Source organism: Myxocyprinus asiaticus, chromosome 49, assembly GCF_019703515.2.
Source record: "Myxocyprinus asiaticus isolate MX2 ecotype Aquarium Trade chromosome 49, UBuf_Myxa_2, whole genome shotgun sequence".
In the NCBI taxonomy this organism is placed as follows: Eukaryota; Metazoa; Chordata; class Actinopteri; order Cypriniformes; family Catostomidae; genus Myxocyprinus; species Myxocyprinus asiaticus.
This window is the reverse complement of record NC_059392.1, coordinates 26,453,963-26,467,378: the sequence shown is the minus strand read 5'-3', so window position 1 is coordinate 26,467,378 and position 13,416 is coordinate 26,453,963. Positions and strand designations below refer to the sequence as shown.

The window sequence follows — 13,416 nt, the reverse complement described above, 5'->3', positions numbered from 1 at the left end:
TTTCTTTAGGTTTCTATGGATGAATCTGAAGGTGTTTCCAAGCGCAAGGCTATCACATATGTGTTTTTTGTCTATAACGATGTTATCTGCGATCATTGAAAATATTAAAGGAATATTCCGGATTCAATAGTTAAGATCAATCAACAGCATTTGTGCCGTAATGTTGATTATCACAAAAAATAAAAATATGTTGACTTGCCCAAAAAACAAAATTGGGGTTACGAGGCACTTACAATGGAAGTGAAAGGGGGCAACCCTTACGAAAATCGGGAGTTCAGGGCAAATTTGCTGCAAGTTTGTGGCTAGTTTCAATTATTTGTTTTTTTTTTTGTAAGAGAATTTGTAAACATTAAAATACTATTAAGTATAGCCACAAACATAAACAATATGTGTTTACATCATTTTAATAAAGTCATAAGCCTTTTCTGTGTAAAGTTATAGCCAATTAAAGCTTCGTCGTCATGACGATGTTATGTCAACAAACCCTAAAATGACTATTTCAACAACGTTACAGCTGAAATAATACACAAGTTCTAACAGAAGAATTAATATAAGTGCTTTTATAAAATTATAAGCTTCACATTTCTGTCATTTAAACCCTCCACAAGTTGGCCCCATTGACTTCCATTGTAAGTGTCTCACTGGAACACACATTTGTGCTTTTTTAAAGAAAAGGAGGAACGAGTCGAATTGTTTTTTGTGGTAATGAACATTATGCCACAGATGCTGCTTGAGTGTAACTTGTATTATATTCCTTTAAGAAGCTGAGAATGATTGAACTCATTTGTGATCGTCTGCCGCCTCTAGCGGCCGCCCGGCGCACTCACGCCAGGTTTGACGTAGGGCGTGATTGAGCTCCCCCTCCCCCTCAGCTCCGTCTATCTGGAGAAAAAAAAAAAGAAACTTTTTTGTATCGACGGAATCAACAGCCGCCATCTTGTCGCGGCTCGAAATCTAGAGCACTATTTTTTATTTTTGGACACAGAGCATCCAAATCGAAGTGTACCGACTTAACAGCCGAATATGACACCTTTAAATCGTCGCGAAGGAATTTTTGGCGAAAAATCCTGGAATTAATCGGTGTTCGTCGGCCACAAAACCCTCGTATATCTGATTTCCCCTTCAGAGCGGCGCTTGCGTCCGTATCTGCGCTCCGACCTGTGATTGTTTACCGGACGCTTTGGGACGACAGACGGTGCCGAGGGGACGATTTTGCAGAAATATCACATTTTTATGCATTCGTGCATTTTGACGCGGATTCTAAGGATTTTTTTGCACGGAAAAAAACTGACGTCAGAAAATGGATCGCGTGCCGATGCAGATTTAAAGACGCTCGCGCGCGCGAGGATTCCCGTGGATATTTTAATTGGGATTTTATGTTGAATTCCAGGAAAGGAGGCGTTTTCTCTCGGTAATCTAACGACGATAATGTGGGTGTTGGGTGTTGGATTATCATGGGGTGAATTGTGGTGGCGACGCGCGGCGCTGTTGCTGCTTTTTTGAACAAGAACCTCCGCCGAGGCGCGGCACACTCCCCGCGTCTTAGAAAAGTAAGGTAACATCTGTTTGTTTGTTTTTTCCAAACGAAAGGATCCCTCACTTTGATTTTTCCCTACAATATCCGGCCAGAAGCAAATCTTACAGTCGCAATGGCTGAAAATCTGCTCGAAGTTGGTCCTCCGAACGCGAAGCGAGCGAAGCTGACAGCACCTGCTCCTGACGCGCCAGGTAAAAGTCCTGCAGGCCTGATCCAAACATGCATAATAACCTCTCATACAGCTCTAGAACACACTCATGCATGCTCCTGTTCTCGTGGAGCTGTCAGACGAGCCCTGAAACACCTCTCTGATAGCTGTTTTTGCACTGACTGTGTATCGGATTCTGTTGAGCTGCTACATGGACAGCATGTTTGGACATCATTCGAGCGTTGCAGACGCGTTTATTATGCGCAGAAATGCTGTCTGTGTGAGGAACGAATCGCATCTGCTCTGGCGTCGTTTGTATTTTAGGTCTGACATGAGTGTCAGTGTGCTGTTTGCAGTCTTATGCATGCTTACATTCATGTCATGATTCACAGGTCGGAAGTGTTCAGAGAGTTTGGGGTTGTTTTTTAAAGCACATACTATCCTCCTCAAGTTCAGTCGTCACTCTTTATGTATTGCATCAGTCTGTGAAATCAGCATATCATCATCATTCAGGCTTCTGTCAAACCTCATGAAAACTGTCAAAGATTAAAAGTGTTTCTTTGAAATCTGCATGAAGTGAAACAATGTTGGGACAGATGTTTGAGGGTGCTGTCTCAGGACAGTTTCTGAAACGGACAGTTTTTGGTTTAGAACAGGATTACTGTGATACAGTCTAATGGGAATATTCCCGGTTCAATACAAGTCCAGATCAATCAACATTTGTGGCATACTGTTGATGAGCACAAAAATTAATCTAGACTTGTTACTCCTTTAAAAAAAGAAAGAAGCTGCAAAGTGAGGCACTTATAATGGAAGTGAATGGGGCCAAAACGTAAACTTTGAAATACTGTTTGGAAAGTATAGCCACAAGCGTTTTATTTTTTAGTGTGATAAAATCGCTTACGAACCTCTTCTGTGTAAAGTGATAGCCAATTCAGTTTGACAGCTTAGTTGCCATGATGACGTAACGCCATAAAAAGTGCAATTTAATCAACTGTACAGTGCAAATAATACACAAGTTTTACAAAAGAATTAATGTAAGTGCTTTTCTAAAATGATAAGCTTCACATTTCTGTCTTTAAACCCTCCAACAGTTGGCCCCCATTGACTTCCATTGTAAGTGTCTCACTGACTACATTTTCATAGACGCCAGAAAGCGGCTTAGTGCAGTAAAGCAGTTTATTGTGAGAAACTGGCGTTCCCGTTTACATGCACTGGATAAGCGTGTACACTTTACTCCCGAATACATGCTGCTCTGTTAGTAAGCATCTTTCTCCACAGCAACATCATTTTCCCTCAACACGTGTGTAAATAACAAACATGGTATCTGAGGAAGACTTCACTGTTTTATTCTCTGTTACTTTGCTTTATTTCCAGATATTCCAGAGTTGTTGCTGTGTTTGTTTCCTTGACTTTCCGTCACGACCTGCAGATGAATTGCTCTGCAATAGTGCTGTTTCCCTCTTACTTAAAACTCGGGGATTCCCCCGAAGTTGTTTGACGTGTATAAATGTGTGTAGTTTATAGTGAATGTGCTTTTCCCACTGTACTTTCTGCTGTGTTGACTTGTTGTTGGGCTCCATCCTATGACGTTTGTTGTCCGGTCTGTTCATGCACATGCGCGCTACTCAAAAACCTGTTAGAATGCCGCTTATGTGTTTACATGACCACATTAAGCCCGTTCTCTGGGGGAAACCTGGATGTGTTAAACCGCTTTCTCTTAATCCCTTAAACGGCATAAGGAAATCAGCGTTCTCGTTTACATGCCGTTTCAGAACGCAGCTTTCAACAAAAGCGCTGGAATAAACCTGCATTTAGACATGGTCACTGTAACCTAGTCAACATTATACCACAAATGCATTTAATTAAGCTTAACTTTAGGGTTTACAGTAAACAAAGGGCGTTCATCCAAGAAATTAAAGTATGATTGTGTTCTATATCAGATATTGCTGTTTTTGTTTGTGTGTGTTTTTAATGGCATGTACATTAGGAGTGTAAAACGCAAGTTTCATCACAATATCGATACTCTTAGCCAGCATTCTGATGTTTGCCGAAACTTCAAAATCTGCTGTGATTTCAATTCAGGGGTTTGTTATCGAAATGAAATGTTATTATGTGCCTAATTTACACAATCAGTTACATTTATTATCTTACAAATGCAACCAATATATAATTTGAAAATGTTTAGCTCTCTGAAAAGTGCATATCCAGTATCCACACTGAGACATCCACAACAAAATAAGGTACTTCAGTTATTGAAAACAGTAATACAGAATAAATAATATCAAAAATTAAGTCACACACGTGATAATCAATGATTAATATTCAAACCTAATAACCGGTTTTGATGGAAGAAGTTACTTATTGCAGTCAAAGTAAACACACAGATATCATTTTTGAAGTATTGCATTATTTTTATTCACATATCCTTTCACAAACAGAAGCCTCATGCACTGCGACGGTAGAGAAGGGGTCTTGTTCTTTCTTGGCCGATACATTTTCCCATTTGGCCGATTCCTTTCTTAAGGCCGCGAGGGTGCCAAGAATCACCTGCTTGCATGTGAAGCGATTGAGACATGTAAATGACTAATCACGGTTCGTTTTGTTGTTAAGTGCCATCGTGTTACTACAGTAATAGACCGGTGTGCAACACAGTGTCATTTAAACGGTCCACATATCAGAGCCGCGACAGACGTGTTTGAGCTCATAATATTAATGTGCTCGCCTGTTTAATTCTCCCTCTCTCTCCTCAATAGTTCCCTGTAACTTTTAACTGTCTTGTCTAATGATAAAAAGGTAAATATCAATAAAACTAATATCAGATACCGTCTACAAATATGCACATATCTCGTTTAAACAGATGTAATAAACCAACCTCACAAAACTTCAGCAGATCCAGCATCCTGTGTAGTGTTTATAAATCTTCCTCTGAAGATAACAGTTACGCCCTGTTTGATTGACAGGCGGCGTATGTGTGTGTGCTGAAAATGCTCACGCTAATGCACACCTGAACGGTCAAATACATTTCAAAATTCCACCAAAATGCCCGTCTTGGTGAGGTAAACTCTTCCATAATTAACATATTAGTTAGTGTTGTTATTTTTGTGTTTTTGAAGCTGGTATTGAGAATCCTCAAATTTCACTACAGGCTACTGAAATTTTGGTATTGTGATAATGTATAGTCTTTATTGTACATGGTAGATGTTGCTGCAATAACATGATGAAGAAGATCTCTTTCCATAGAAAGGGGCCTACAACTCCATGGGGCCCAGCGGACCCAGTGCGCAACCGTTAAAGGCGTCCGTGTAGTGCTTGTTCAATGCACAGCAGTTCCACCCCCCCATCCGCAATTTGAAGGGGTCCTCAGCAAGCCCATGGGCCCAGAGGTACCTTAAAGTGCCCCTGATGATGGCGATGGAGAATTTCCTTTATTTGACTACCGTATGTAAAATAATTATCATATGACAATAGCCTCCTCCTCTACCCAGTGCAGTTTACATTTCAAGTTCAAGGAAATACACTGTTAAAAAGTTCAATAAATGCATGATGTGTCCAAAGTCAACGAGTAATCGTGTTAAATAATCATGATCTCAATATTGACCAAAATAATCGTGATTATGATTTTTGCCATAATGGGGCAGTCTTAATTCTTATAGAAAATTGGTAATTAATTTATAGAGTTTATTGCTTTTTATATAGAATATATACAGTATTAGTTACATTCAATGTTTCAATTTAATAACAAAAAATGTATTGCAAACGTTTATCTGTAGCTAGCTACATATTGTCATATGAACACTGAACAACTCTGATTCAGTGAGTTCATTCAGTAAAGGATTCACTGTGCACTTTTTGATGGGGCACATCTTTACCTCATGACTTTTTGGTACCCAGTCAACTGAATATTATATCACTGTAATATAATACTGAATCATGTGCTGACATTTCTGTTGTTGTTCTTGGCAGATACCTTAAATACTTTAACAGGTAGTTAAAGGGCAGTTCAGCCAAAAATCAAATTTCTGTCATTATTCACCCTCAAGTCTGTATGAATTTGCCTCTTTCATAAAACAATAAAGATGTTAGGCAGTATATCTCAGTCACCATTCACTGTCACTGCATCTTACTTTAAATACAATAAAAGTGAATGGTGACTGAAACTAACACTCTCCCTAACATCTCCTTTTAAGTTCCACGGGAGAAAGAAAGTCATACAGCTTTGCAACAACATGACACAATTTTAATTACTTTAAAAATGCAAGTCATTACTCACCTGTTACATTAAAAATAGCTGTTTAATGTTGACAAAATGCATTAAAAATGTAAAAAAAAATTCCTTAGAAAACCTTGCTTATATAACATGTACATTTAAAATAGATTGATAAAATATTGTCATATGTATATTATTAATATTATAGTATTAATATTTAGGGGTGCAAGCATGAAGTGCTGAAACCGAATTGAAATTGCTAAGATTTTTATTTTTATTATTCTTCTGCCCTAAAACTGATCGTGCGGACCAAACCGTAAGGGTTGAAACTTTGGGTAATGGTAGTACTCCAGCTGGCTGCGCATGTGCATGTTCTCGTCCTGATAGGCCTACAGGTGACGCTGTAGCAAAGGCAAACGTGTTTTGGGCCATAACTCCTAAACCGTATGTGGTAAAAGTGCCTTATATCATTGGAATCCTTGGTTCAAGTCAAACAAAATGGCTATCTCCGATTTCATTTCCGTCATAATTTTTTTCCGCAATTTGTGATTTGTCGTAAAACCTACTTTTGCAAACTTGTCCTAGGCTGTTCGACCGATCAGAACCAAACCAGTGCAGTAATATTCTCTGGAGTCCCAATATCAATAATTATCAAAAAAAGTTTGAACAACGGTACGCCAAAACGTACAAAGTGCGAATTGCCATTTGGTGGCGCTATAAAAATGAAAAACCTAAAAATGGCATGAAAAAAAACATGCACTTAAAGGCCCTATGCTGAACCCCGTTAATTGCTGCTTGCAGCTATATTACCATATTATTAGTGTTTATGTACAATATATTACATATTTATTAAAACTGTCTGATTCACATGGCAGAGAAAATACATGTATCGGTCAGATGGAGCTGTAGAGAGAAGTAAAAGTGTTTGTCTTCACCCTGTAGATGAGTAGTTCTGGTTGCACACAAAACACTGTGCTGTATTATTATGAGGGAGTGCCACGATATGAAAGCTGGAAATACCAGATCGCCCCGACATCGTGCACTTGCAATGTTGACAGCATTGTTGATTAAAAACATAGCTATAGTTTTAATGCATTATTCGCTTACATGCCATTCGCATGTCAGATTACAGGTTTATAGATCTGCAACTTCTTAATTCAGTAAATATGCGCATCCTCACTGGGGTTCCCACGGTGTTACCGGTTTTACTCAGTACAAGGGACAACACTGCTGTGAAATTTAGAAAACGGGGGTAAAAAAGGGAAACATTATGAATGAAACTTCCAATATCAGTACAATAGCCTAACGATTAGAATAGCCTTAAATAAAGAATAGTTGCCTGATGAAGAGTTTGCGACCTAAATAATGCATTGAAAGACAGATGTTCTTTACCAACTTATCAAATTACACAGGCAGCAAACTACACACACTGACAGAAGATGTTTAATTGCTGGTAGTGAATATAATGTGCATGGTGAGTAACTGTACGACGTCTCGGATTCAGAATGACACAAGAAATGCTGTTAGACACACGCTTGAAGAAACACACTTTATTATTAAGAACAGACGACAGAAAAGCCGTCTATGTGCATGTCTGACGCACTGTTTGTTCGGAGGCGTGCAGTAGGGCTGGGCGATATGTAAAACACATTTTAGTGATAATTGCACTAAACAATATTGCGATATCCGATTACATCGTCAACCCCCCTGCCGAGGGTCGGTGAATGTTTTTGCTTTACTGATTTTGCTTTAAAAGTTTAATTCGTTTATTGAAACACGAAAAACATAAAAGACATTTCTAAATTCAAAATTGCACTTTAAACAAAAAAAGCAATAAAATCAAAAAATCTTATTTAACCACCTCCCCGAATCCAAACATTCACCGTCTGCAACGACTCCATTTGCATCACGCAAGCATCCGTCAACGACAACAGGTGGAAAATTACTAATAGCCTACAGATTAAGAACTAAAGACAATTATAAATGTAAAGACAATAATAATCATAATAATAAAGCCTAATTTCCTCAATCCCTTGTGTTCCCAATATAATGCTGCCAGATGTGTGTTCTCTTTATTCCTTTTGGTAATAAAGTTAATGCTGCTTAAAGAAAATAAAATAAAACTAGATTCAAGGTGAATGTGTCTTTATGATTTAATCACTTTCATCTTTGTTTCTTTAATGCAAAAATATATATTACTGAACCTGCAGAGTTGCGTTCACAATGTACGGTAACCGTGAGGAAATAAAGCGAACTAAACTCACAGCACCTCCCGAGATGATCGGAGATCATTTACAGCATTCTCATAGACGACATTATTCTAGCAAACCGTTTTCAGACGAATGAAACGGAGAAAATAGAGTTTCTTTACATGTGCTTGTTCCATGAGACAGGCTTGTGTTGCACGCCTCTGAACAAACAGCGAATCAGACACAAGCATTGACCACTTTTCTTTTGTGTGTTCTTAAAAATATAATAAAGTGTGTTTCTTCAAGCGTGTGTCTTTGTGACTAACAGCATTTCTTGTCATGTGTCACTGCGAGACGTCTCGCAAGTCGCCCGCCTGATGTGTGTAGATGAGCAAAATGACCTGCGCATGAAATACATTTAGATGAGGAACTTGCAGACTGGATTCAACCGCGTCATATTTGATGGGTGCTAGTTTCACACCCTGGCCACTCTTTAATATATTTGCCCACTTCCCAGATCCATGGTTTTGCCATTTCCCGATACTGTCGATCATATTCTGTTCGCAATCGGCATCGGGATCTTTGGAAGACATCGTCGATATCTGAATACATCGTCATACCGCCCAGTCCTAGGGTGCAGTCTCGTGGAACACGCATGTAAAAGATTCTCACTCTTTCTTTGTTTCTGTCTTCTGAATCTTGTTGCAAGAACAGTATCATCTATGAGTGCTGCAAATGACCTCAGACATCTCATCTCAGGAGGTGTTTTGAGTTCAGTTCACTTTATTTCCACAGAACAGTTCATTGTGAACGCAACTCTGCAGCCCATACATCTGTGATTAAACATAAAATAATACAAAAACACCTCCAACCATGAGTTATATTTCAGTGATTATTATCATCATTATAATTGTTTACATTTATAATTGTTTTTATGTCTTCATTTGTATTAGTAATGTTCCGCCTGTTGTCATAGACGGATACTTGCGTGACGGTAAATGGAAAGGTGGCTATATATGTTTGTTTTTTTTTGACCACTTAGTTATTTTAATTGCTTTTTTGTTTCGTTTGAAGTGCAATTTGAATTTAGTTTTTTTTTTTTTTTTTTTTGTATAAATGTAATTTTCAATGCAAAATCACTAAAGCAAGAATATTCACTGATCCCTCAGCCCGGGGGTTGCGATGTAATTGGATATTGTGATATATTTTTTAAAATAAAAGATTGTGAGCAAATTTCTTGCATATCGCCCAGCCCTAGGAGGGACAAAACAAATTTCTTCACACACATTCAAAGTCATTACCCATCCAAAGCAGCTAAACTGGGTAATAAAACACCAACATTAAACTTGCAACAACCTAAATTAAGTGATGTATCTGCCTGGACAATGAAATACCCGACCGGTTGCTCATGATGGAGAGAACGCACAGATGAAGTCGGTTCATTGCCAAAGAGATATTGCCCTTCACAACTGCTGAAAAGCCATCTTTTAAAAAGCTGAACAACACACATTTTAAAAGGACTTAATTTTTTTCAGTTTCACTAGAATTTTTAGTTAAAATAAAGTTCAAAGTAGAGGTGTTACTGTGGAGCGCCACTGCTGAATAGTGTTACCTCAAGCAGCACCATAAACTATCAAACAGTCATGACATATTAAATATTCATGAATTAAATTGTTTGCTTATGGATTTTTAGTCCAATAGTGTTTCATTGCCCCATCCTTCAATAACAGTTCCTGTGACTGGTTCACAAGCAATCACACTCATAATATGAGCCGAAATCATACAGTCCTCACTGAGATGTTCTGAGTACACGAACGTAAACAGTCCATGGTGGTGGCGCTGGGCTGCTTCAACCGGCTTCAACAGGCCAAAACAGAGACACTGGTCTTCACATCTCACATTTTCCCGGTTTGTTTACACGCAGGACTGCATGTGTTTCTCCCAGTCAATGGGAGCAGCAGGATGAGAAGTGTTTTGGAAAGTTATGTTTGTACCACTTAAAATGAAGCACACATGGCCAAAAACGCATCAAATTGATAAAAGAAGTCTAACGAGTGCATGTTTACAAAAAAACAACAATAAAAATTGATTGGCACAGATGGGTGCAAAAACGGTCCAGGACGCCTTCAAAACAGCACAACAGCAAGACAGTGCTGCTGAATGAAACACAATGGGGGTCTCTAATTTAGAGTTATAACTTGACATTGCATCTTTTAAAAGCAGCACGAGATGTATAATACCGGTCAAAGCCGTGCACATTTATGTAGAAAAACATTTAAATTCAGGCCGTCACATGAAGGTGTCCTGTGTAAGTCCACTTTGGATGAATCTCCCATGATAGGCCCATCTCTCTCCTCTTCACCCCTGTGACTGTCTGACTGAACACAAGTTCCACGAATTCCAAACGAGCCGTTTTTGCAGCTTGGTTTAAATAAATGCTCTTTTTCTATTAAGGAGGAAGTTTTCAGTTCTGAAACTTACAGTATGTTTTTATAGTACAATGACCTCTTATATGACGAAAGATCAAGGAAAATTTGATTCCTCATGTCATGACCACTTTAAATTCCCTATACTGCACATGTGAAAAAACGCCATTCCGTGTACTGTCTAAAATCCAATTGTCCTCGTGTTCTGTCGCTGGACAGCAATTCAGAGTAAACTTCCCGTCGCCTTTGAAGGAATGCAATGAGAATGTTGTACAAAGTAACTTATCTTTAAAAGAGTATCACAAAGCAGGCGTAGTGCGCATGTGTCCATAAGAGTATGCTTTAAAAGGAGGAGCACTCAGCAAAAAAACTAGGTATACCCTAGTCTTTAAGGCCAGAGGATACTTTGGTTGACTGCACATACTGTCCAACTGCAGCGTAATATTTGTTGTCGCATCTGCCAAACTTGTTCATACAGAGTCACGGTTAAAAAGGCTGTTGTTTCGACTTAGCTTTTAAACCTGTTTCTCCACTGTTTGAAGTGTTTACCCAAATCTTTTGACACCTCACTTCAGCAAGTTCCATTAAGTTATACATAAAGCATAGTGACCTTTGCAGCATGTATGCTTCAAATGTGCAGCATGCATGCAGTGACTAAAAAGTACTCAAATGCATTAAAAATGGTAATTTGGCACCTACAGGTTGTATAATAAATAAGCCATAAATTCAGTTATACAGATATTTTATCGCGATTAAATTCCTCATTTCTATTTATTGTGATTTCAGATTTTTAATTGACTGACAGCACTATCAAAAATATATTTATCAATATCAAATGTGTATGAATGTTGAGGTGCATTTTAAGAGTATTTACGGTAGTTCACTGTAACGCTGAATCGCAGTACAGTAAGAGTAATAAATAACTGCAGAAGGATGTAACGAATGCATTAAAAACAAAGAATATTTGATTATAGCTGATGTTACATGAGAGCGGCGGTCAGTCTGCACACACACTTATAGAAACGGTATATGTGGACATTTCGAGAAATTGTGTCTGTAGATCATCCCTTTTTTTCTCTCCCCCTTTCTCCCCAGTTTGGAATGCCCCCCAACCCTGTATATATATATTTTGCTGCTCAACATGACATTCTGGTCTTCTTATGCACCTCCCTTTTTCTGAACCACTGAAATCGATGAGTGAGGTGCAGTAGAGACCCTTTCAGATGACAGATGGACTAGGAGGGTGTGTGTGTTTTCCTCTCTAAAATGAAAGCCCTTTAAAACTCATCACCCTTCCAGACCCGTCTGTAAACGAAGACAAATGCTCGCAGCAGAAGTCAGGACTGGAGATGTTCTGCTAGAGTAATTCTGACAAGGCAGGCAGACTGCCCCATTGTGTGGGGTAATTTAGTGCCGTTTTAACTCGGAGTGCGCAGACCTGCTGGATTAACTCTGTAATGAGAGCACATCACAGGCCAGTCAGACCAAATTAAATTAACGTTGTTTAGAGAAAATGCAGCTGTAAACCACGGGGAAAAAATAGTACATCTTAATTTACTGTTTCTTTAGTGACTTTGCAAATCTACAAAGAAGTATTGGTGTATTTCTGGACTTACACCCCAGCTGTAGCAAAATATAAAGAGCCAATAGCAGTGAAATCTACTACCACCTTGGTTGATCTCACACTTGCAGTTCTGTAGTCATCACTAGCGGTGGAATTCAGACTGTTTGCTATTGTTTCTTCAACATCTGTCACAGCTTTTGTGAGGACCTGCATTATCTCAGAGTCTGAAGTTGACATCAGCTCCATGGGTGACCTGAAACGTTGGTCCCGGAACAAGAGATTTGCAAAACAACATTTTCAGAATTGACTAGTCGGTGAGTTTTCAGAATAATTAGTCACCTTAGTCCATTAATTAATTGGCTGGTTTAGGGTCATGTCCACCAGACACTGATCAGACGTGTTTCTTGGCAATAAAAGAATGCTAAGCCCAGTCCCTCAGTAGGTTAACTTATTATTATCCATTTAACTGTAACCTAAATGGGCTAGTTAAGTATAGGGTTTTATTGCACAAAACCATCATGATGCAGATTATGTATAAAAACGGGAATATTGCTCACAGTAGGCGATTTTGAAGTCCGGAAGTAATTGTCTTGAAATACGTTAAAAGCAGTGCTTTGATGTAGCAGTGGTGCTATAAAAGGGATGAATTTAGTGGGGCAATTTCTCGGAGAGGATTTTGCTTTGCTAACCGCTGCTGTTAAGGCCAAATTATACTTTGTGCGTCCGCATTGCGGATCACTCTGTGCACAGTATATGTGACGGGATTATTTATAATCTAGTCCACGTGGATTTTCTCGACTCACGAATGCGGTCAGCGTCTGTGCGCATTGTCTGTCTGTAGACTCTACTAAAAGAGTATCACAAAGAAGTTGCAGTGGGCATGCATCAAACGCATTCATATTCGGTCACGGTCAAAAGAGTATACTCACAAAGGCAACGTGGACGATCAGGCGCAAGCCGATCAACAACGCTCAGAAACAAAATATACCTGGGCCTTTTGATTGTTAGCATGATATGGCACAGTACACTAAAACCCTCAAGTTTGAATCAGGAAACTAAATTCTGGCAAAGTTGTTAGTGAAAGCCATTATTAACCAAATCAAGTCAGGGAATAATGTTGGAGCGAATGCAATGTTGGTGAACTGGAATGAAAAAAGGAAACATCACACTTTTACAAGACAGGATTCAGCCCATTGAAAGACGGTTTTTAGTGGTTTGCCATATGACCAAACCAGCCCTGTGTTAAACTTCCACTGCTGAGCCAAATATTCCCCACATCTCCCCTTCTACTTCCCTCTGCTTCTGTTGTCTATCAGCAGCAGTTCTGGCCTACACTGCCTTG

At 39.0% G+C, this 13,416-nt stretch overlaps 1 protein-coding gene across 4 annotated transcripts in view; it reads left to right on the top strand.

Annotated features, from left to right (window-relative positions):
- The first annotated feature begins 913 nt into the window (after positions 1–913).
- The window catches only part of LOC127438522 (histone lysine acetyltransferase CREBBP-like), an 81,316-nt gene continuing 68,813 nt past the window's right edge, over positions 914–13,416 (top strand). For all 4 annotated transcript variants that reach the window (XM_051694164.1, XM_051694165.1, XM_051694163.1 and 1 more), the window contains exon 1: positions 914–1,728. In XM_051694164.1, the coding sequence (XP_051550124.1) occupies positions 1,650–1,728 (79 nt within the window). In that variant the 5' untranslated portion in view covers positions 914–1,649. The remainder of the gene's footprint in view (positions 1,729–13,416) is intronic.